At 53.7% G+C, this 24,888-nt stretch overlaps 1 protein-coding gene across 5 annotated transcripts; it reads left to right on the forward strand.

The window, feature by feature from the left end:
• Positions 1-1,819: 1,819 nt before the first annotated feature.
• On the forward strand, positions 1,820-24,436 carry TRAF1 (TNF receptor associated factor 1). Of its 5 annotated transcripts, none has more exons than XM_039234660.1 (9): positions 1,820-1,911; positions 4,606-4,872; positions 4,972-5,025; positions 7,271-7,355; positions 16,553-16,618; positions 17,118-17,528; positions 19,002-19,179; positions 21,074-21,222; positions 23,453-24,436. In XM_039234660.1, exons 2-9 carry the CDS (start codon positions 4,844-4,846, stop codon positions 23,669-23,671), a joined length of 1,191 nt encoding a protein of 396 aa, XP_039090591.1. In that variant the 5' UTR covers positions 1,820-1,911; positions 4,606-4,843; the 3' UTR covers positions 23,672-24,436. The 5 variants fall into 5 exon arrangements, with proteins under 5 accessions (XP_039090591.1, XP_039090594.1, XP_039090592.1 ...); XM_039234663.1 differs by lacking the exon at positions 1,820-1,911 and adding an exon at positions 2,376-2,534; XM_039234661.1 differs by lacking the exon at positions 1,820-1,911 and adding an exon at positions 2,666-3,725.
• Positions 24,437-24,888: the final 452 nt, after the last annotated feature.

Raw genomic sequence — 24,888 nt, forward strand, 5'->3', positions numbered from 1 at the left:
GGACTGGACTAAGAATCAGGAGTTTTTTTTTTTTTTAATTTAAAAACATTTTTTTAACATTTATTTATTGTTGAGAGAGAGATAGAGAGCACGAATGGGAGAGGGACAGATAGAGAGAGGGAGACAGAGAATCCAAAGCAGGCTCCAGGCTCTGAACTGTCAGCACAGAGCCTGACTCGGGGCTCGAACTCACAAACTTGAGATCATGACCTGAGCTGACGTCAGATGCTTAACAGACTTGAGCCACCCAAATGCCCCAGATCAATGAGTTTTTAAACCAGAGACGCAAACCTCAATCCTTTTCCCTTAGAACTGAAGGACCCTACAGAGGACACCACTGGTCAAACTTCCCACAGACAGCCGGTGTTGGAGGCGCCCGGGACCTTCTGCTTGAGCAGGGGTCTCCCCTCCAGGGAGGACCTGAAGGTCGCCTTTCAGCCACAAAGCTCCCTGCCTACAGCATCACCTCCTCCCTCAGAAGCCAGAAGAAGGTCTGCTCTGGGTAGGAGGCTTAAAGACAGCTCAGGTTAAAAAAATAAAACCAGGGGGGCGCCTGGGTGGCTTAGTCGGTTGAGCGTCCGACTTTCGCTTAGGTCATGATCTCGCAGTTCGTGGGTTCGAGCCCCGCGTCGGGCTCTGTGCTGACTGCCAGCTCGGAGCCTGGAGCCTGTTTCAGTCTGTGACTCCCTCTCTCTCTGACCCTCCCCTGCTCACGCTGTCTCTCTCTCTCTCTCCTAGAAATAAATAAAACATTAAAAATTAAAAAAAATAATAAAAAAAAATAAAACCAGGGGCACCTGGGTGGACACAGGTGCTTAAGCATCGGGATCCTGATTTCAGCTCAGGTCATGATCCCAGGGTTCATGAGATCGGGACTCTCCTCTGGCTCCAGGCTGAGTGTGGAGCCTGCTTGGGATTCTCTCTCTTCCTCTCTCTCTCTCTCTCTCTGCCACTCCCCCATTCTCAGTCTCTCTCTCTCTCTCTCTCAATAAATAAACATTAAAAAATATAAAAACACAGCTCCCAACTCCAGTTGGCTATACACACACACACACACACACACACACACACACACAGAAAACCCTGATACATAAAGAGAATTTACTAGGTGCCTCCAAGTAACTAAACACACACACACACACACACACACGACCAAAGCCAGACCACCAAGCTGGGCAGCCTCACTCCTCCCTCAGCTAACAGTCCTTCAGATATTAGAGGTGTGATGAAGAAGGAACCTTTGTCAAATTCATAAAAATAAAGGCTGTTCGTATCTCTTAAAAATTCCACTAAGCTCCATACCTATTTCGACTCATATACACAAATTCATAGCGAATAAGTGGCCTTGTGTGTGTGTGTATTTAGGTGAAATCAGAAATGGTTCCTTAAAACATCCAGTTTTGCCGACGCGGCGTGCCCTTGGATTGCTTTGTCCCGTTTCTCTGCGGCCTGCTGCAAACCAGCGCGGCGAAGCCCGAGCGAGCCTGGCACTGGGCTGGGCTCCTGGCACGAAGCCAGGGGAGCGAAGACTGGGGTTTTTGCTACTGCTCTCCCCATCCCCACGCGGGATTGCAGGCAAGCAGGATGGGGCGGGGGGGGGGGGGGGGGGGGTCCCAGGTCTGTATTCGTTTACTCTGCGAATGCTTTACTGAGTCCTGCGTTGGTGCCAAGGGCAAGGGCAAGGGCAAGGGCGGCGTGCCAGTCCCTACGCTGCAGACCCCGCCCCGAGCCTCAGTTTCCCCTTCGGGGAAGCGCTGGCCCCGCCCCCGGGGCGGCCGCGGGAGCCGGCGGGCGCTGCGGGGACCTGCTCCCGGCCTCCCCGGCTTCCGCCTCCCGGGCCACGTCCCCGGCGCCCCACCGGAAGCTCCCGCTGGGCGGCGGGAAGGCTACGGCGGCGGCGGCGGCGCCGAGGTTGGTTGCACTGCACCCCGCCCCCACCCCAGGCCACCCCGCCCCGGGCCTGCCGGCGGCCCCGCGGCCCCCGCCCCCGCGCTCCCCGGCCCCGGGCCGCCCCGGCTGGCGTTCGCTCGCGCGGGGGCCTCCCCTCGCGCCCGCCTCCCGCCCGGCGCGGCCCGGGACCGGGACCGGGACCCCGCGGCCGCGGAGCCCGCCCCCGGATTCCCCCGCCAGGCCTTCCTGCGGGCAGCCGGGGCAGCCCGGGGGTTCACCCGTCCTCGAAGAGGGCGCTGCTCTGCTCCCTGCCCTGGGCACGCACCTGATGTGGCGGTGGCGAGGCGACAGTCACCTGCCCGGGGGGGGGGGGGAGCACGAAACGGGCGGCGGGGGCATAGACAGGCAATCTTCTGGCATCATCGAGCCGGGCGGCAGGGGGCTGTGCTCGGGCTGGGGACACTATGGGATAGAAAAGCCGGGCGCCCGACCCCGTTGTGGGGCAGCCCACAGAGACTCCCAGGGCTCTGGTCAAGTGGGCACCCAAAGTTCAAGTGGACGGTTGTGGGAACTGGGTGTATGCGGCGCAAAGACTCCAACCGAGCGGATCCTGCCGAGGAGCCACGGAGATGGGGCCAGTGGAGGTTCAGAGCGGAAGAGAAGGGGGTCAAGGAGAAGATAAAGAGCTTCCGGATACGTGGGGAAGGGGGGAAGTACATGGGGGGGTGCGAAAGCCAAGGGAAGGAAGGGAATTTGACAGGAGGAGCCCACAGTGGCGTCAGGTGCTGGCCAGAGGGCTAGTTGGATAGCAGCAGGGACAGGTCCTGGGTGTTCGGTGACACCAACATTGAGGATCTCGGGGAGGTGTTTCCTGGAGATTCGAGCGAGGATTTCTCTATGTAGACAGTCTTTTCCAGAAGTTCTGATAAAGTGAGGAGCGAGTGTAGATGCAGGATAGGACTTTGGGGTAAGGGTGAAGAGCAGGATTTAAAAGCAGGATGTGTGGTTAAAGCACAGGCTCTGGGGTCAGGAGTCCCCATGCACTATCTACAAGACCTTGGGCAAGTCACTCAACCAGTTTGTGCCTCACTTGCTGATCTGTAAAATGGGAATGATGATGATAATGATGAACAACACTTGTGCCTCTTAGGGAGCATGTGAAGATTAGACGAGGCGGTTAAAAGTACTCGACACAGCACTAATGGTCATTTTTCACTTTTATGATTGGAACAGCTTGTGTATATTTTGATGCTCGTATGGAAGAGCTGATAGGGAGGCATAGAAGACAGGGAAGAGAAAAGGGACTAGGGACAGAGGGACCCAGACCTTGGATAGCGAGATAAGTGCCAATCTATGCCAAAGGAAGGGAAAGCGAGAATTGGTGGGGACGCAGGGCAGTTTGCAGGTTTGGGGTATGTGGTTAAGGGAGGGGGTGCATTTCCGATGGTCTTTTCTCTGAGGTAGGCCTCAAGGTCATTAGCTGAGAGGGCCAGGGCACAGCTGGCCCTGGTTAGGGGAGAGGTCCCAATTTACACTGCAGTGGTAGGGTGCCATGCCCTCTTTGCCAGGAGCCCCAATACTGTTCCAGGGAAGGGGGGGCAGTTGAATTTTCTAGGGTCAGACCTAACTTGCCCACTTCAGAGGCTCAAGTAAAGTTGATGGATATGGAAACGCCATGTAAGCATAATTTACCATCTTAGTTCTGTTCCCTGATCTTGAGGAGCTGGAAGGGCTGTGGCCACCGCTGGAATTCAATGTCAAAGCCTTCCAAGCCGTCCGCTTGGGCCGTGCACCATGCCAGGTTTCCGCCCTTCACCTCATTCACCAACACATGGGTAAGGTCGATACTATTATCATGCCATTTCACAGAGGCAAGGACTGACATTCAGAGAAGTTAAAGACCACGTCCCAGGACCCAAAGGTAGTAAATGGAAGACTTAGGATCCCAACTCGGACCTGTGAGACCTCAAAGCCCATGATTTGAAACCACTATGGAAGTTTGCACAGGAAGATGTTTGGATAGGAAGATGAGAGATCATCTCTTCCATCCGGTAGATGAGAAAACAGGCTGGTAGTTCTGCTCTCCATCCCAGCTGTATAAGTGCCACCAAGTCGCCTCGTTCTTGTCTCTCTCATGTGGGTAAAAGAACTCAGATCTTGGAGTCCCACAGACCTGCTGCTAACGCTCTGTTACCAGGGGCTGTGACTCTGGACCAGGCACCTTGTTTCTCTGTGCCTCTACGTGGCTGTTAAATCCTCAGCAGGTTGCTGTAAGGAGTAGGAGGGAAAATGTCACCCAGCACGCAGTAGACATGCCCAGAGCCCTAGTTCCTACACAGCCATGGATCTCGTCCCTCTTGGCCACTGAGCCCAACTCCCTGCAACCTAGTATTTATTTCGAGCCTCGTTCTCCTCAGAGCCGGGAAGTGGTAGCGCCTGACCCAAGTGTGTAGCTACCTGTGACTTCCTGAGTGGGGCACTGCCGGGGGAGGGCCCTGAGCAGTTCGTGGTCCTGAGGCCTAATTTCAAAGGTGGTGGGGGAGGGGGCTGTGTCATCACTGTGACTGATGAGAAATGCCACGGGCAGGGCCAGGACATCAGAAGCCTCCCAGCTGCCTCAGGTGGCTTGGCCACAGGGTTCCACAATCTCTGAACCCAGAGGGGCCTTGGCGACAACCTGTAACAACTCCTTTTTTTTTTTTTTCTTTTTTATAGATGAGGTTACTGAGACGCACTATGAGGAAGTGACCTCTACCTGACACCCAATGGCCAGCACAGAGCTAAAGCGCCTGGAACTTGCATTTTTGGACCAGCCTCCAGAAATCTGGGGATTTCCACCGGGGCGGTGAGCACCCCCACCGAGAATTCTAGGCTGCTTCAGGATGCCAGGGAACACAGACAAGTCACCAGCTGTGACTGTGTGCCGCCAAAGTCCCCAGGGAGGAGGAGGAAGATGAGGAAGCCCGCAGGAAGCAGCCCAAGGTGCTCAGAGGGGGGAACTCTTGACTGCAGTTCCTGAAAATCCGCGGCGCAGTTCTTTTTTCTCTCTGACTTGTTTTCTTTTTCTCTCTCACTTTAAAGAATGACTGGACACTCCTTCAGTCACCATCCAGGGGATTTTTTGCACCACAAAGGGTAATTCCTGCCCCATCCCTGCTGTGACTCAGCCGTGACGTTGAACCACACAAGCCAGCGAAAAGATAAAGTTGTCAGACTCCTGCGCACCAGAGAGAACTCACTTCTCTCTGCACAGACTTGACAGGGCTGGTCCCCGCCCTGGCCAGCCTGGGACCCCGGGATGGCGTCTGGCTCCGCCAGCAGCCCCCGCCCGGCCCCTGATGAGAACGAGTTTCCCTTTGGGTGGCCCCCCACCGCCTGCCCGGACCCACCAGAGCCCAAGGCCCTCTGCTGTGCCGCCTGCCTCTCTGAGAACGTGAGGTGAGGGGTCGGAGGGGCAAAGGGCGGGTGAGGAGAAGGTGCCAGGGAGGGATCCGTGACGGGAGGAGAGGCTGAGAAGCACCGAAGGCTTTAGGCAGGTGACCACCCACCTGGGCCTGATTCCACACCTTTTCCATGCAGTCCATGGTGCTGGCCCTTCTGACTAGGGGTAGAGGGAGAAGCAGGCTCTGAAAGCTGTCAGCCCCGGCTGCAGACAGCCACCAGGGGGGTGGGGTGGGGAGGACTCTGTACCCAGCGGGGCTACTTTCTGCCTGTGTGGCCTGTGCAAAGCGCCCAACACCTAGAAGCCTCAGCTTCTTCATCTGTAAAAGGCCTGCAAAGCTCTTTTCTGCCTCCCAGGATTGGTACGAGGCCCAGTCAGTATGCAAGCAAGTTCTTGTCACGGTGAGCATAAGCTCCCGTGGCGAATGCCAAGTGCCATAAAATACATATCCTTCCGCGATACCAACCACCGCCTTGTACTGGGTGCTGGCAGTGCTTTTCAAGGGGACACAGACACCTATGTTTATACACATCTGTATTTGTCTATTTCCGTGTAATATAGTAAACTGTGTATATCTGCATATGCATACGGATATGTGTATGTATATAGAATACACATTTTACATATGTATCATATATGATATACATGTATATGTATATGTAAAACTATGTCTATATTTGTTGTTACAATATAAATAACTCGGATTTGTAGTTACAATATAAATAACTCGGGATGATCATCAGCATTCCATTCGAAGCAACTATTAAGGCACCTACTATGTGCTAAGACTGTTTCTTTGGATCTTCAGAGGAACCTGGAAAGGTGGATACCATTATCACCCTGTTGTACAGATGGGGACAGTGAGGCCTAATGGAGAGATTGGGGCAGCTTGTCCCAGGGCAGTTTCCCAGCCAATGTGCTCCCAAACTGCCACGCGCCAGCGTGACCTTTAATTGGGGATTCACAGCTTAAGAAGAGGGGAAAACTGAGTCAGGCGAGCTCAAGAAGCTCAAGTACTCTGACGAAGGGGAGGCTGTGATGAAGGGAGAGGATGTGGCCGTGGAAAAGCCGGGGTGGGAGGGGAGGGTGGGGAGCAAAGCTTGACTGCTTTCACTCAAGCTGATTTGCGGGGGGTGGGGGAGGGTTCATCTCAGGCTTTTGCAGTGGCTTTCTTGGCTCAATGAATGTCAGAAAGACCCAGGCCCGGGGCCTGAAGAGCTCTGCCCAGCTCCCAAATCAGTCTGCACTTGGCCGAGCCATACATCCCCGAGGCCTCATTTCCCTTCGTGTAAGACGGGCCTGAGCATTGGCTCTCACTGTGGGTCAGAACCCCTTGGGAGCTTTCTCAAAGCATGTAGGTCCATGTGTCACTGCGTTCAGGGCCTGATACCCACTCCTGGGTAAGAACCTCAGATTTACCGAGGCCCCTTCGTGTTCTATCATGTTCTAACTGACTGTGGTCATCCATAATTACTGGAAATAAGAGACCCAGAGCCAAACAGAGGAAGTCAAGAAGAGTAGATATAACCACACATGTACAAATCCCTTCCCTAAACCCCTGGGCTCAGATACATTTTGGAATTCAGGACTTTTTCAGATTTTAGAAAAGGAAGTGAGTGCATTACTACATAATTCTTCCAGCGGGGACAGGGGCATTATTAATAGTTCCACAGTGAAACAGAAGTGCTCACGCTAAGTGGGGTAGCTAAGTGTGGTTATGGCCTCCCGTCACCCCGGGTCAGGTTTGGCCGCTAACTGAGCTCACTGCAAACTGCGGGAAGATACCAGGTGCCCAGTACTTTGGAAGTGTGGGAATGGTGGGTGTGGGGTTGTGGACCGCACACGTCAAGGCCTGGGCTCTTGCAGCGATGAGGATGGAGGTGGGTGCCAAGAAGTCATGAATGCTTCACTCAGCAGGGTCTGTTCATGTGTCCCCAGGAACGGCGAGGATCGGAGGTGTCCGAAATGCAGAGGGGACGACCCCCAGTCTGGAAGCCCAGGAAGCCTTCTGTCTCAGGAGAAGGTACGTGGCATGGCCTGGAAAGAGTATTTGTCCGTTTTTTCCTTTTGTCGAGGTTGAAGCCATCGGGCAGCAGCCCACAAAGTCTGTGGCAGGCAACTGTCTGGAGTCTGGAGTGTAGACTGCACCAGTTTGTAAGCAGTGGGGAGACTGACATTCACAGTGGCAAAGGGGCTTACCCAAAGACATCTTGCAGATCTGTGATGGATTCAGGGTGAGAACACCAGTCAGACCGGAGGTCTGCAAGCTCAGCCCATGGGCCAAATCCAGCTTGCCACCTGTTTTTGCATGACCCACGAGCAATTCAAAACTAAGAATGGTTTTTATAATCCAAATGGTTTGTTTTTTTAAATTTTTTAATGTTTTACTTATTTCTGAGACAGAGAGAGAGAGAGACAGCGTAAGCGCAGGAGGGTCAAAGAGAGAGGGAGGTACAGAATCTGAAACAGCCTCCAGGCTCTGAGCTTGCTGTCAGCACAGAGCCTGACGTGGGGCTCGAACCCATGAACCACGAGATCATGACCTGAGCCAAAGTCAGACGCTTAACCGACTGAGCCACCCAGGTGCCCCTCAAATGGTTTTAAGAAGTCAGAAGAATGGCATTTCGTGACATATGGAAATTTTATGAAATTCAGACTTCCGTGTCCATAAATAAAGTTTTATTGGTATGCAGCCACAGCTCACTCCTTTATGTATCATGCATGGCTGCTCTTGCCCTACGGCAGTAGAGGTGAGTAATGGCAATAGAGACTTCAAAGCACTAAATATTTGCTATCTGGCCCTATGTGAAGAGGTTCATCCCCTCTTGGTCCAGACAGTTCTTTCTGCCCTTGCCCCAGGGGCAGGGAAAAGTCATTCTCAGCTTATCTCTCAGGCTCTGCTGTGCTTCTAGGAACAATAAATAGCTTTGGAGGGGCGCCTGGGTGGCTTAGTCGGTTAAGCGTCCGACTTTCGCTTAGGTCATGATCTCGAGGTTCGTGGGTTCGAGCCCCGCGTCGGGCTCTGTGCTGACTGCCAGCTCAGAGCCTGGAGCCTGTTTCAGTCTGTGACTCCCTCTCTCTCTGACCCTCCCCTGCTCACGCTGTCTCTCTCTCTGTCTCCTAGAAATAAATTAAAAAAAAAAAAAAACATTTTAAAAAGAAAGAAATAGCTTTGGAAGTGTGAGGGGCCAAAAAGACATTCTCAGGCTGCACAGTTTCGATCTCTGGCCCTGCTAAGCTGGAAGAGCCCTCACCGATCATCCCTCCAGGTCAGGCTCCCGCGTGCCAGCCGGAGCTGGTCCAGCCGCACCAGTACATGACAAGACTGATAAGAATAAGGAAATCGTAGTGGGTTTTTCATAAAACTAGAATCACTTCCATTTGTAGAATCAATCTTTACCCTACGATCACGTCCTCCCTGTATGTGTGCCTTTGTACAAATGAAATGATGGTGACAGTAGATGATAGGATTTTTGATAAAGTGTTTACTTGGTAAGATAAAAGAAAAAAGTGGCAGTCTTTAGGTGAATCTTCTGGTTTAAAAAACAAAAACAAAAAACAAAAAACAAAAAACAAAAAACAAAAAAATTGGTCCCAGGATGTAAGAACCGTAGCTCCAAATCCAGCCTCTGGGTCTCCCACGCAGGGCCCTGACACCCACTGGGAAGTCTTAGCGTCAAACTCCCTGGTGACCAGGGTCTCACCATTTGGCCACCCACACTATCTGTGAGGCTCCTGGCTTCTTTCAGCCTAAGTTCCTTCCTTGTCCGGAAGCCACGGCCCAGCGACCGGGAGCCTGGTGTCTAGGGAGGTTGTAGGCTCAGTGCACGGCCAAGATAATGTCCACGTCTGCTTCTCCATCTGTCAAAAAAAGAAGCTAATTTGGCTTCTGTGAAGCCTTTCCAGGACCTGTGGTGCCCAGATTACCTCCCACCTATGGAAGCCAGAGGCAGACAAGGCTTCACACCTTCCTCTCCCTTTCCATTCTGGCCCCCTTCCTTCAGAGAGCTGGAGGAATTTCCTGCCCCTCCCCCACTCAGAGCTGGTTTTGAGGGGTCCCCCACCCTTTCCTCAGCAGCCCCTCCGCAGACCCTCAATAGAATAAGAGTGAGAACCCGATGTATTTTCCCAGAACTGTACACCCTGCAACGTGGTGTAAGCTCTATTTGGATAAACTGAGGCAGGCCTCCCTCTTTGGATGTGTTAGTGAGCTAACCCTGAGACCCCAGCAGCCCCCTGGCTCCTTGGGGGCCTCCCCACTCCACCTGCCGAGGGGAGGCCATATGCCACATGCCTTCTGAAGTGCCTCCCTGCTTGAGTGCTCCAGGAAGATTGTTTCCAATTTGTTTCACGTTTGCCTCTTAACAAAATCAATATGCATTCATTGTACAAATCTTGGGTAATATAGGTAAGAGACAGTTTGGATCTCTCCAGGGGGCTTAATTTTTCATCTTTGTGAATGTGAAAGAGAAGAGGAGAGTACAAGTGCTCTGATTAAGGGTGAGCCTGGCGCCCCATAACTTTAGTGGTCCCCTTTCTTTCTCCTGTCCCAGCCTCCGAGGAATTCTGGGGGCTCCTGGAGGCCTACAGGGCACAGTTTGAAGCTTGTCGCCTTCAATCCAGTGAAATGACTCCAATGGTGGGATTATAGGTACCTGACATGCTTCGAGGTGGGAGTGGGTGCTGTCTGCACGGGAGGTAAAGACCTCTTGGGTGCAGGCAGCGGTAGACCCCATCCCCACCCCGGCTTCCCCGCCCGAGGTGGTCGGCACCACACCCCCGGCGAAAAGCCAGGGGCCAGCACGAGCCAGTAGTCTCACACCTGCACAAAGCCACACGCTGGAAAGCGGCTCCTCTGACTCCTGCCACTGATGGGAACTTTGGGGGACTTTTGACCAAAGCAGCTGATCAGAAGTCAGCACTTCACATGTGTGGTCGTTCTGAAGTTTGTGCGTCCGGGGAAACCTGGTGGATGAGGTGCAGGGTGGCCAGAGCCGGGCCGAGTCCAGCCCAGGGGCGCCCAGCCTTGTGATCACTTTCCATGCCATCTGCTTATCGGCATGTCCTTGTCTTCTGACTTCGTTAGATTAATATCCCTTCCAGAAATGCTCACAGCCATGGGCTGATTAGCTAACGTAAGACGCAGGTATTAAAGGATCACGGTTGACCTAGTTAGAGGCTGCATTCTTGTCTGGAATGACCTTCCTATAGAAGTGAAATAGGGGACAACGCAGTGGCTGGAAAATCATGTTCAATTCTGTCTGCCTGCGACACTGTGAATACGAGGGCGTCTCTCACTCTCCTCCCTCGGAGACCGCTCAGGAAGGCCAAAAGCAAGCTGGCACCCGACGCCGGTGGCTTTACAATAAGCCGGGGGCTCGTTACCCCATGAAACAATCACTTCTACCAAGGGGGGCTGGGACTCTTGCATCGTGTTCCTCTTTGTACTGAGCTGAAGTCTGTTTTCCTTGGGGCCACGAAAGGCCAGTCACTCAGCCTTCTGTCCCCCAAAGCAAGCTTGCATCTGTGAGAAGACACTGACCATGTCCCTCTTGAGTCTGTCCCCAGTGTCTATGCATTTGAGGTGACTGTTTCTCCCATCCCTCACTGTCTCTTGATGCATGATGCCCGGAAATGAACCCCCGCACCCTTACACTTCTGAACTTGACCATAGCATCTGTAACCTTGTCGACCCCATGACATCCTGAGTCATGGGTGGTGGTAATAGCCCTATTTTCCCTAGATTTTAGGTAATATATTGAGGCTCAGTAAGAAGGTGTGCCTTAACCAAAGTCATATGACAAAGGGGTGGGGGCAAACCTAGGCTGGTGGCGTCTTCTCTTGGTGGATCACCCCAAGTGTTTTATGCAGGTTTAAATAACACAGTCAGCCCTAACTACTGGACTCCACCAAGCGCTGTGGAAAAACAGGAATAGGCAAGACTGCTTTCTACTAGGAGACTCAGGGAGGGCTTCCTGGAGGAGGTGGTGAGCTGAGCAGAAGGTACCAAAGAGGAAACCGGTTAAGGTACAGAGGAGGGCAGGAACTGGCAGGTGGATGCAGACTGACCCAGCCCACCCTGTCATCGTAAAGTACCTGTCCCTCAGCTGACACCAGGGCAAGACCTGAACCAGCCTCTGTGTCTCATGCAGCAGTGTGGTCAGCGCCTGGCCCGCTGCAGGCCCTGCGCTATGTGCAGTGGCTTCACAGAGGCCCTTCTTCTGCTCTGGCACTCTCTAAATGCTCACATTCTCAGAAGCCCACAGGCCCCCGAGTGGGGGGGGCCTCTGCATGCCCCCCGCCCCCGCTGACCCCATCACAAAGGGCCTGGGTAAGCAGGGTGGCTGGGAACACCACACGCCCCCAGACTTCTCGGATCCAGACAGAAGGACAAGTGTTCCCTCAGGGCTGGGGTTTTGTTTTCTGTTTCTCTTTCCTCCTCAGAGAAAATTCCACTGCGAATTTTATTTTTAGCAGTTTGCAGGCAATGAGGCCACTCATACAGGGGCCGCTTGTGGCACCAGACCTGTACCAGGCTTGGCCCGGGACAGAGGCCTAGTTCTTCCTCTGTGACCCCAGCCTGATTCCCTCTCCTGCCCCCTCGGTCCCCAGCCTTCAGGTGAGGCCACCCCTTGGTGAAGGCGAGGACTCCCCGGTAGAGAGGCGGGACTGGTCATGGACTCCAGGCCCCTGGCCTCTACCTCGCCCCTGCCCTGAACTTGCATCGCGCCCTGCGATCACTGGCCGTCCCTGAGCTTCACGTTCCCCACCTGGATGACAAGCAGGACCTCAAAGCCCCAACCTCCTCCTCACAGTGCCGTGAGGTCTGATGGGGCAGTGCTCACATAGGTGCCCAGAAAGCAGCAAACCATCGCGGGGTCCCAGAAATATGGGACAGGGGATCCAGATCCAGGCGGCCCCTCAGTGGTCAAGCCTGGTGTCACCTCAGCCAGCCATGACTCAGTTTCCCACTTGCATGAAGACGAGGCTGGTTGCACCCTGCCTGCCTTCAGAGACCACTGCAGGGACCCTCCGAGATAACACTCAAGAGTGCTTTGGTACAGTATAAGGACAGATAACACGCCGAGGATGTGCCTCACTCCCCGAGGAATCCAGTGGCAAAATAGGGTTTTACAGAATTCGTTATCAAGAGTTCGAGATGTGAGAAGTAGGTGAGAGGCACGTATGTGACAGCAACGGGAGAAAGGGAAAAACCTGTGCTAAGGGCAGTGCTTAATCCATAGGAATAAAAAGACGAATAACAATACCACTGCCGCTACTAACGGCTAACGTTTATTGAACACTATGGTAGGCAGAATAGTGTTCACAGACATCCACATCCTAACTCCCGGAATCTGGGACTGTGCCACCTTACGTGGCCGGATTCGTCTCCTCAGCCCGCCGTCAGGGAACACCACAGACCACGTTGCCACAAACAGTAGAAATTTATTTTCTCATGGTTCTGGAAGCAAGAATCTGAAGATGGGGTGGGTTTCACCCGAGGCCTCTCTCTCTAGCCTTAAAAGATGCTGTCTTCTTCCAGTATCTTCATATCACCCTCCCTTGCAACCAACTTTCTCTTGTTATAAGGACAGCAGTCATTTCAGGTTCGGGGCAATCCTAATGCCCTGGTTTTAACTTCACTACCTCTCTAAAGGCCCTGTCTCCATATACAGTCATGTTCTGGGGGGGGGGGGGAGGGCTGAGGAGGAACACACCATCCATAGCAATGGCAAAAGTGACTTTGGAGATGTGATTATATCAAGGATTGAATTGAGATGGAGATATTACCCTGGATTACCTAGATGGGTCCAGGGTGATTGCAAAGGTCCTCAAAAGAGTAGGAGTCAGAGAGCTTGGCAGATGTTGTGCTGCCAGCTCTGAAGGTGGAGGAAGGGACTGTGTGCTGAGGGATGCCGGTGGCCTCTGAAAAAGCAAGGGAACAGATTCCCCTCCTGAAGCTTCCAGAAGGAACTCAGTCCTGCCGACACCTTGACGTTATGGCTTCTGATCTCCAGAACTGTTAAGAGAATAAATTTGTGTTGTTTTAAGCCGTTGAGTTTGTGGTATTTTGTTACAGCAGCAATAAGTAACTAATACCGGCCGAATATTATCCGATGCCATCCTCACAACTCCATGGGGGCCGTTGGGGGGTGTACTATTATTATCCCCATTTTGCAGATGAGGAGCCTGGGGCAGGGAGAGGTTAACGAGGTGACTGAGATGGGCTTTACACTCCTTCGGGCTGACTCCAGAGCCCACTAACCCGCGTGGGCTCCAAGGAGCGAGTGACTGACTGGCGGTGGGACTATGGGCAGCCTGGAGGCCACCGAGGCATCTGAAGGCCTCCCGGGTCCACCTGCCCGTCCTCTGTCAGCCATCGGAGGCCGATCACAGACCACTCCCATCCGCGCATCCTAATACATCCGGATGGCGCTTTCCATCCTGCACAAACCACACCGGCTAGGCTCAGGGGCCAGAAGAACATGTGCCCCTCCACGCGCTGGTGACATCTGCAATTCCACCCTTAGTTTCATCGCTTTTGCTTCTTTATCCCTTCTATGACTCGCTTCAAACTTAGGGCGCAGGAGCTTACCCAAGAACCAGGTCCACACCTAGCCTCAGGCCCTCCACTGTCCCAAGTGTTGAAGGCTACCTGCTGGGAGAGGCCCCGTCACCACACGCCCCATGAAGCCAGCACGGTCTCTGCCAAAGCTGCCCTCCGCCCCCGCCCCAGTGAAACATCTGTGTTCTATTCCTTGTTGGGAACAAGTTGTGCTTGAAGCCCAGGGCAGGGGGTGAAGGGGAGGGTGGCCCTTTGCTGAGCTGTGCTCTGTGCTCCAAACCAACTGTACTCATTAAACTCACGGCTCTTGTTTATTTTACTTTTAAAGAATAATAACTAGCATGGCCTTGTATTTGCTCAGCCTAAAAGACCTCTTCTTTCCCCCCACTTTTCTCCAAATCTCCCTTCATTCTGCCGCATAACATTATTCTTCTTAAAAAACAACAACAAACCTCTTGGGAAAATCAAGATATGATTTATATGTAATAAAAATCACTCAAGTGTACTGTTTGACGAATGCCAAGAAACGTATACAGTCGTGTGACCATCACAGCGAAGGGAGTGAATGTTTCCGCACCTGAAAAGCTTCCTTGTGCCCCCCAGCCTGTCCGTCTCCCCAGCTGGGCCCCCGGCAGCCACTGAATCCGCTTTCTGTTGCTAGAGTTTATTTTTTCTAGAATCTCATAAGGATGGAATCATAGTACGTAGTAGTGTTTGACTTCTTGTAGTGTTTGACTTCTTTCACTTACCGTAATGCTTTTGAGGTTCTTCCGTGTCATTGCACATATTGGCAGCTTGGTCCATCTGATGGCTGGAGAACATTCCAGCGCATGGATACACCACACTTTGCGTGTGCAGTCACCACTTGATGGATGTTTGGCTTGCTTCCAGTTTGGGGCCATTATGGATAAAGCTACTCTGAACATTCACATACACCCAGGGACATTTGTTTTAGGTTCTCTCGAGTAAATTCCTAGGAATGCAGTGTGTGGGTTGCACAGTAACTTTATATGCATAGTTTCTAAGCAAGTTGCTTTTTGGGGCGCCTGAGTGGCTCAGTTGATTAAGCGTCCGACTTCGGCTCAGATGTTGATCTCACGTCTCATGAGTTCGAGCTCTGTGTCGGGCTCTATGCTGACAGCGTAGAGCCTGCTTCAGATTCTGTGTCTCCCTCTTTCTCTGCTCCTCCCACACTCATGCTCTGTCCCTCTCTCTCAAAAATAAACATTAAAAATTTTTTTAAAAAAAGAAAGTTGCTTTTTAAGTATGATTTAACTTTATGATATACTTGCATCAAGTTTTCCAAAGTTAGGTGTACCATTTTGCCCTCCCAATTCCTCCACATCCTCACCAAAAACCGATATTGTCCCTCTTTTTTAATTTTGGCCATCTAATGAGTAGATCGTGGTATTTCACTGTGGTGTTTCATTATAATTCACATTTCTGGGATGATGAGTGACATTGAACATCTATTCATAGGTTTGTCAGCTCCTTTTGCAATGTATCTGCTCATTATTTTGCCCATTTTATTAGGTCGTTTGTCTTAGTTATTGAATTGTAAGATTTCTTTATTCTGGATACAAGCCCTTTCTAGATAATATGTTTTGGAAAAATCTTTCTGCCAATCTCCCATGGGTTTATTCTTTTTTTTTTTAATGTTTATTTATTTTTGAAAGGCAGAGGGGCAGGCAGACAGACAGACACACACACACACACACACACACGCACACACACACACACACACAGAATCCGAAGCAGGCTCCCGGCTCTGAGCTGTCAGCATAGAGCCTGATGCGGGGCTCTAACTCATGAACCATGAGACCATGACCTAAGCTGAAGTCAGGTGCTTAACTGACTGAGCCACCCAGGCTCAGCCTCGCATGGGCTTATTCTTGATAAGAGATGGTGATACTGTATGGGAAGAGCTCTGTGGTGCTGCTGCTCCCTAGCTGTTCCTTCCTGGGCAAACTCCTCCCCCTCTGTGAGCCTCAGTTTCTTCATCAGTAAAATGGGAACAAAAGAACCCCATTCTGCCTTCCTCACAGTGTTGTTAGGGGCCCTGGGCAGAATCGTGATCATGAAAGCATTTTGTAAACTCCTCAGACCCATAGGAGATTAACAGTATTATCAAGTCGGGTTGAATACTGAATCCTGTCTATGTCCCTCCCCTCTGGTACACATTATCTGTGAGGGACAGCAGTGCAGAGCAGACATGCCTCAATTGGTCTAGGATGGATTGCCAAGGAGGGGTGCACGTGGGAGCAGAGGCCCCCCGGGCTTCAGGAGGAGGGAGGTGCTCAGTCATGCAGCCCAGCATGTTCCCAGTGTGTGGACCGCTGTCCTCCATGCTGGGAACACAGCTGTGGCCCTCACAGCCCTCCAGACCAGCAGGCCCACCACAGAGCCCATGATGACTGTAGGGCCGAGTGGAACATGCATGGCGGCAGAGGCCTTGATCCTGTTTTGAAGGACAGTCCTGGAAGGGCTGATGCTCTAAGGGTGGCAGAGAGTCAGCCAAACGGAGGGAACAGCATGTGCCAAGTCATGTGAGCCAGCCCAGCTCATGGCCTGGCAGATCCCAGTGCTTTGCAGAGAGGCGCACTGGTGGCCACTGGGACCCATGTGACATCTAACGACATGGGTATTGTTTCCAGGATCACCCCGAGGTGGCTGAGGCTGAAGTTGGGTGCCCCTTTGCTGGTGTTGGCTGCTCCTACAAGGTAAGCATCTGGATGTGAGAAAGGAGACGTGCCCACTTCAGCCTCTCCCAGATTTTCCCACATCACCACGCTACTCCTCTGGGTGTCCCTTACATTAATGAACTTCCCTGAGTAACTAATGCCACTAGTAAGTCATCTCCATACTCAGGGAAGTTCTTCTTAATGTCTCACGTGGGCCCCCGTAGTGTCTAGTGTCGTAGTGTCGCTAAAGTATGCTCCCCCAGCCCCCGTGCCTCTCTCCGTGGTCCTGAATGATCACTGCACTTTAGGGCAGGCCAGAATTCTTGCTCTAGAGCCTGGGGTGCACAAGGCTCAGCCTGGGCATGTCTGATACCAGGATCCTCATCCAAATCCCTCTTGCGACGCACAGAGCATCTTCCCTTGTGCTGAGTGAATGGATGTGACTTTCCTCGACAACGCTGGGTCGCAGGGCTCTCCCCTGGTCCCTGGTTCTCCTCGACCTTCTCGGTTTTCACTGACTAGCCCACTCTCTTGACAGGGGAGCCCAAAGCTCATGCAGGAGCATGAGGTCGCCTCCCAGACCAGCCACCTGAACCTGCTGTTGGCGTTCATGAGACAGTGGAAGGCCCAGCTGGGCTCTGGCCTGGGCTCCGGGCCCATGGCCCTGGAGCAGAATCTGTCAGACCTGCAGCTACAGGCGGCCGTGGATGTGGCTGGGGACCTGGAAGTCGACTGTTACCGGGCACCCTGCTCGGACGGCCAGGAGGAGCTGGCCCTGCAGCACTTAATGAAGGAGAAGCTCCTGGCCGAGCTAGAGGAGAAGCTGCGTGTGTTTGAGAACATCGTCGCTGTCCTCAACAAGGAGGTGGAGGCTTCCCACCTGGCTTTAGCAGCCTCCATCCACCAGAGCCAGCTCGACCGTGAGCACATCCTGAGCCTGGAACAGAGGGTGAGCAGGGGAGGCGGGCTTACCTTCCAGGCTGGCTCAGGGCCTCCCCTTGGCCCCCCCTTGTCTCTAGAGCTGTGGACCAGCTGCCTGCCTTCTAAGGATCCTCCCTGAGCAGAGCAATCACCCCTGCCCATCAGAAATATCTCTCCTGTGTTCCGAGACCCTCTAGAAGAGCACCGAGTCTCAAATTATAGCTCAGGTCAAACTCCCCCGCCCAGTGTGCTTCATTTCCTTTGCTTGAACAACAGCTGTGACAGGATAGTCCCTTCCCAAGCATTTCTTTCCACTGGTAGACACTTTTCACTATGAGAAAGTGCTTCCTTATACTAAACTAAAAGCAGCCTCTCTGTGTCTCCCCTGCATTGTGCCTGGCCTCCCACTTCAGGGCCCACAAAACAAATCTGCCTTCTAGTCCCCATGGAAGCCCTTCAGATATAGTCTTGCCTTCTTGAAGCTAAACACTCCCGGCACGTTCACACCTTCATCAGAGCATATTGCTTCATGCTGTCCTTATATGCTCTGTCTCAGTCTAATTAATTCGCCTGATAGTTCTTGGTTGAGCAGGACTTTGCCCTCCTTTCTTCCAGAGCTTATACTTTTCTTGATATAACCAGCCACCATGCTAATGTCATTTTTTGTTATTGTTGGGTCTTGGTTTTGGGGGGATTTGAGTGTGTGTGTGTGTGTGTGTGTGTGTGTGTGTGTGTGTGACGGGGTGAGGTTTTTCTTCCAGCAACACTATATCACTGTCTCAAGTTGAGTTAGGCCTGGATTTTAGTTCTAGCTCCACCATTAACTTGCTGGGTAGGTCTGAGTAAGTCATTTCCCCTCTCAGGACTCCAGCTTTCCCATCAGTAAAATTAGGGATTCGATGTCCTTTAAGGATACTCCCTTCCCTACCTGAGCACACCCAAGAATAAATCTGTATTTTTCCAAACGTCAGCCGGGGAACCCACCAGAAAAGCAAGACATTGGGTTGAGGGACCGAGTAAAACCTCTCTTTATGTAACTCTTGCCCCAGGTAGAAGGAGGGCTCCGTGAGCGCATGTCTTCAGTTTATCAACAGCCTTCCTGGCTCTACCCTCACAGGCCAGGAACTTTGCAAGGCCGGACACGGAGAGAAAATGAGCATGGGCCCAGCCTCCGTTAGGAGGAACCATCTATCTGGTAGGAAGGGCAGAAAGACGTATCCTATAAAACTGTTGGTAAGGCTCTGTAGAACACAGGTGCAAGAGAGGCTAGCCGAGCGAGGGCACTAGTTGGAGGCTTCCCAGAGGAAGGGCCGTGCAATCAGATTCCTGATGGAGAAATAGAAGGTGGCCGATGGAGAAGAAAGGCAAAGGACTTCCAGCACGAACAGAGCCAGATGCATGAGGCAGGCGTGGTCAGGAAGGCATGTTTGGAACAGATCTGTCCCCTCCCCTTCCCCAAGCTGCATTCCGGTGTCCCTGGCTGAACGGGCTTCCCCCACAGGTGGTGGAGTTGCAGCAGACCCTGGCCCAGAAAGACCAGGCCCTGGGCAAGTTGGAGCAGAGCCTCCGCCTCATGGAGGAGGCCTCCTTCGACGGCACCTTCCTCTGGAAGATCACCAATGTCACCAGACGCTGCCACGAGTCAGCCTGTGGCCGGACCGTCAGCCTCTTCTCTCCAGGTACCGGCTCCCTGGGGGGGCACAGACCGGCAGGGAGAGGCAGGCTTTCCGGGACCCAGGAAGCAAGCGGGGACAGCAGCCAATTCTGACTGCCATGCGGGGACCACACTGGGACCGTGGAGGAGGCAGGCCAAGGAGCGTGGGCTCTTTGACCCCTGGCACGCTTTCTGCCTCCCTGAGATCAGTCTCATTCTGCAAATAGGAATAAGATTGTCACCTGCTTCATGTGGATGTGGGGTGTGAGCGAGTGCTTGAGCCAGAGCTCGGGGACATGAGAGGGGTGCCGAGGATGCTTCCCACAGGTGCGTGCCCCAGGGCCCTGCCGTCAGGGAGCCTGTGCCTGAACTAAGGCCAGTGGAGAGTTAGGTAAATACTTTTCTAGGTTGTGGGTAGGACACGAGTGAGTGCTTTGTAAAATCGGGACACTTCTCATTCATTCCTGGGGCTCCTGGGCCTGGCTAGTTACTCAGTAGAGGTTTCTCTTACTTAACTGGTATCTGTTTCTGTAACGATGTGTATAGTTGTGCACAAAATTCTCAGACTTATGTGCTTTTCCTCACACCTCACACACGTGCATCTAAGTAAGGGGATGGATCATTCGGAGGATTTCTGCAAGTTACGACCTTATTATGGATTTTTAAAAAAATTTTAATGTTTATTTATTTTTGAGAAAGAGGCAGAAACGGAGCACAAGCAGGGGAGGGGCAGAGAGAGAGGGAGACACAGAATCCGAAGCAGGCTCCAGGCTCTGAGCTGTCAGCACAGAGCCCAACACAGGGCTCGAACTCACAAACCGAGAGATCATGACCTGAGCCGAAGTCGGACGCTTAACCGACCGAGCCACCCCGGCACCCCTCTGCCCATTACAGTCCTCGCCTCTCACAGTTGCCCCGGCCTCGTACCTTTCCTGCGCATCAGCTCCTCTGATGCACCACCACCGACAAGGCTGGGAGGAAGGCAGGCACTGGCCTTTGCCCCACAGGGCAGAGCAGGGCTGGCTCCCAAAGCCGGGCCCCTTTCCTCAGGAGCAGCCCCTTCGTGGGGTGGCCTCGCTTCCTCCACGTAGGCCTTTTTTCCTCACTTCTTTCCAAAGAGAGGAAAAAGCAAGCACTGTCTCTGGCTTCCTGTTTTACCAAAATGTAAGGGGACAGAGGAGTCAGCCTGTCGGCCCGACCTTCCTCCACCTCTTTCTGCCTGGCCCCCCCACACACACACACCGTCCTCCATCAGCCCCTCCCAGAGGGGCCCTCGTGGTGACAGCCGCTGGCACCCATGCTTGCATGGCCCTTTCAGCTGCCCCCCGAGCAAGTCCATGGGCACCTCTGCATAATCACCCAGGGATGACGACTCATCCCTCGGGGGCCATCGCCGAGGTGGCAGGCAGGGCTGTGAGCTGCCTCGGTCTCCCCCAGCCTCCAGGAGACCCCAACCACTTGGCCTAGGGCAGCAGAAAGAGGTCGGTGCTGTGAGGTAGGAGCCCTGGCCCCTAGTTCTGGCTCTGCCCCAGGCACGCTGTGAGACCAGGGCCAGCCACTTCCCCTTGCTGGGCTTGGTTTCCCCATTGCAAAATGCAGGTCGGTTAAATCAAAAGTGTGGTGTGGGAGCCAACAGCATCACCATCCCCCATCGGAGATGCACATTCTCAGGCCTCGCCCAGCACTAGTGCGTCCCACTCCAGGCCCGGCGGTCTGTGATTCTGACGGCTGGTTGACTGCCTGAGAACCTCGCCCTCCTTGATGCCCTAGAATGGAGAAGAGTGCTGGGTTCCAGCCCCGGCTTGCTTAGTTGTGAGCCACTGACCTTGGCCATGCCTGGCCACAGATCCCAGATTCCTCATCTGCAGGTGCAACGCCCTCCAGCTACCTCTGTGCTGACTCTGGCTTCCACATTTCAGCATTCTACACTGCCAAGTACGGCTACAAACTCTGTCTGCGGCTCTACCTGAATGGGGATGGGACAGGGAAGAGGACCCACCTGTCCCTCTTCATCGTGATCATGAGAGGGGAATATGATGCTCTGCTGCCCTGGCCTTTTCGGAACAAGGTACGGGCTGGGGGGTGGGGAGGTGACAGGGTGGGGCGGGGAAGCCTCTGCGTTTCCATTTCACCTTTTATAAAACAAGAGCCAGAGTTCACATCTGGTATCCATGGCTATCATGAGTCCAGGGACTAAAAAGCCTGGACCAGCTCCCCCGGAAGGCACGCAAAAGTGAAATTCACATGGTGGTGTGAATAAGGAGAACTTCCTGGAGGAGGTGCTGGGGTGGGGGGGCTAGCCTGAATTGGCGGCATTTTCAGAAAACAAGGGAAGGAGGCAGATACCGCTGTGTCCCTCTTAGAGTGGCCACAAGCCAAAAGACTGACAATACCAAATGTTGGCAAGGACACGGAACAGCCAGAGCTCTCATTCGTTGCTGGCAGGAACGCAAAATGCGGTACGGCCGCTCTGGAAGACAACTTGGCAGTTACTTACAAAACTAAACAGACTCTTACCATATGATCCAGAAACTGCACTTCTTGGTATTTGCCCAGATGAGTTGAAAGCGTTTGTTTTCGAGAGCCTGCGCACAGATGTTCATAGCAGCTTCGGTCATAATTGCCAAAACTTGGAAGTAGCCAAGATGTTTTTCGGTAGGTGAGGGGATAATATTATCCGTGCTAAAAAGACATGAGGCTTCAGGCCATGGAAAGACACAGGGGACCCTTAAATGCAAATCACTGAGTGAAAGAAACCAGTCTGAAAAGGTATCTACAGACTGTGTGATTCCAGCTATATGACCTTCTGGAAAAGGGAAAACTATGGAAACAGTGAAAGTATCAGTAGTTGCCTGGGGTGGGGGTGGGGGCAGGGATGAATAGGCAGAGCACAGGTATTTTTAGGGCAGTGAAACTATGCTGCGCACTATAATTCAGGATACCTGTCATGGTACGTTTGTCCAAACCCAGAGGAGGCACGCACAGCACCAGGGGTGAACCCGGTGGTCAGCCATGGACTTCGGGTGATTAGGATGTGTCGCTATAGGTTTGTCAGCAAATGTACCCCTCTGGTGTGGGTGCTGAGACTGGGTGCGGGGAGGCTGTGTGGGAGCAGAGGGTATGTGGGAAATCTTTACATTTTCCATTCGCTTTTGCTGCACAGACTGCTCTAAAAAATAAAGCCTATTAAAAGTCTTTAGAAGGACAATAGGAGGGAGGGGGTAGGCTAGGCCTTCCCTGCAGGTGAACAGCGTGAACAGCAACCGGGAGGGAGGCGGGGAGGAGGGAGCGGGAGCGACAGGGTAAGGAAGGGGTGCGGTGGAGAACACAGACCTCAGCGAGGGTGGAGTGAGAGGAGGGAAAACAGGTGGCGCAGGGGTGGGGACGCCACAGCGGTCTGGATATGAGTCAGTCACCAGGCCGGTGGTTCCCATGGCTCTCAGGGAGAGTTTTAAAGTACCAACGGCCGGGTCTCACTCCTGCGAATGGTGAGGCCGGAGCATCAGGGTTTTTAAAGCTTTCCCAGGGCATTCTAAAGTGCGGCCAGCGGCGCCTGGGGGGCTCGGTCGGTTAAGCGTCCCACTCTTGGTTTTGGGTCAGGTCATGGTCTCGCAGTTCGTGAGTTCCAGCCCCTCACCGGGCTCCGCGCTAACATCGAGGAGCCAGCTTGGGATTCTCTGGGCAACCCCCCTCCAGATAAATGAATCTACATTTTAAAATAAATAAAGCGCAGCCCACTTGGAGAACCACCGTGGTAGGCAACGGGTGTTTTCTGTGACGTGTGCAGGAGAAGGGGGTGTGTCACACGTAGATCCTGGCTTCTCGGGGTCCACATATCTGTGCATCCCAGAAACTCCATTCACGTCGAAGGGCATGGACTGACAGCCCCGTGCAGAAGGGCTGTGTGTCCTCGCCCCCCAGCCTCGCCCCAGGAAGTTCCAGGCGTGGCTGGTGGATCAAGCAGTTCCGAGCAGGAAGGGGCCCCAGAGGTCCTGGCCTCCTTGTCGGCGCTCGGTACCACGTTTAGCACCCAGAGCGCTCATCAGAATTGACCATAGCTCTGAATTCTGCCCCTTCCTGTAGGATAGGACCTCTGATCCCTGCTCGCTGGGCAACCCTTGAAGACTGCTCAGAAGCCGTATGCTTCCGTTTTCCGGGTCTTGCCACAGGCCAGATGTGGCCCTCACACTGTTTCTTTGACTGCTAGTCAGCCTGAGCTCAGGGGCAGAGGGGCCGTACAGGTGTCCCTCGGCGCTGCCGCCCGGGGTCTGACGTCCCACCTGTCCCCTGCCGCGCAGGTCACCTTCATGCTTCTCGACCAGAACAACCGTGAGCACGCCATCGACGCCTTCCGGCCCGACCTGAGCTCCGCGTCATTCCAGCGGCCCCAGAGTGAGACCAACGTGGCCAGTGGCTGCCCGCTCTTCTTCCCCCTCAGCAGGCTGCAGTCGCCCAGGCATGCCTACGTGAAGGACGACACCATGTTCCTCAAGTGCATCGTGGAGACCAGCGCTTAGCGCGGGTAGGCTGGGCCAGCCACACCTGACTCCGCAGCCAGCTCCGCTGGGGGGTTAGTAAGATGACTGAAGTCCTGCCCTTGGCGCCCCAGATCCCAGGACACGATGCTGCGCGGGGCTGGCAGGGTCTGAGCGGGACTGACAGACCCACTGCGGCCGGCCATCGGCTTAGGTGGCGGGACCTGGGGCTGGGGCGTGGATGGGGAGCATAGGCGAGCTCTCCGGACGGACGGGAAGATCTCTGCCCCGGGGCGGGGAAGACATCGAGTCCGGGCTTGGATTGAAGACCTTCAGTTTCCTTCCAGTCCAGAACATCTCCAGTTCTGAGCCTCTGGCCCAGAAGAGACCTAGGACTTGCAGAGGGTTCTGGAAACATCCAGAAACCTCATGCCCGCCAGCCTCCTGACTCCCCTTCAGGACCCCCAGGTGGGCCGGGCTGGCCCCCACAGCACCTGCCACACTGGGTCTGGCAGCTCCGTTCCTCGCTATGCGGGGGCCGCGCGGACCCTGCATCCTGTGCCCGCACCCACACGGCCCCCCTTCACCTCCTCCGGGTGCAAGCAGGTCGCTCAGGTCCCAGGAGCAGCCAGAAGAAACGTGGAGAAGGAGGGGCCACAGACGCTCTGCTCTCCTTCCCTTGGCGCCCCGCCACCTTCGCACTTCCCTGCATGTCACGTCACTGAACTAAGCAAGGTATTTACTTCTTGACTGATCGGGGCCTCGAGCCACCGAGCAGACGTTGTCCTTTAAATATGTGTAAAACCATGGGGCGCCTGGGTGGCTTAGTCGGTTAAGCGTCCGACTTTCGCTTAGGTCATGATCTCGCGGTTCGTGGGTTCGGGCCCCGCGTCGGGCTCTGTGCTGACTGCCAGCTCAGAGCCTGGAGCCTGTTTCAGTCTGTGACTCCCTCTCTCTCTGACCCTCCCCTGCTCACACCGTCTCTCTCTCTCTCTCCTAGAAATAAATAAACTATTTTAAAAAAGAAAAGAAAAAAAAAGAAAATAACAACCATGGCTGACCTCACGAAGGGAAGAGTGAAAGTAAATTATGGCAAATTCACCAGATGGAATTTCATGTGACCAGTACCGAGTCTGAAGACACTGTAGCAACATGAACAAAAAGAGTCTGAGAATGCAGNCCCCGCGTCGGGCTCTGTGCTGACTGCCAGCTCAGAGCCTGGAGCCTGTTTCAGTCTGTGACTCCCTCTCTCTCTGACC

Source organism: Hyaena hyaena, unplaced genomic scaffold (genome assembly GCF_003009895.1).
Source record: "Hyaena hyaena isolate Hyena2069 unplaced genomic scaffold, ASM300989v1 scaffold_90, whole genome shotgun sequence".
In the NCBI taxonomy this organism is placed as follows: Eukaryota; Metazoa; Chordata; class Mammalia; order Carnivora; family Hyaenidae; genus Hyaena; species Hyaena hyaena.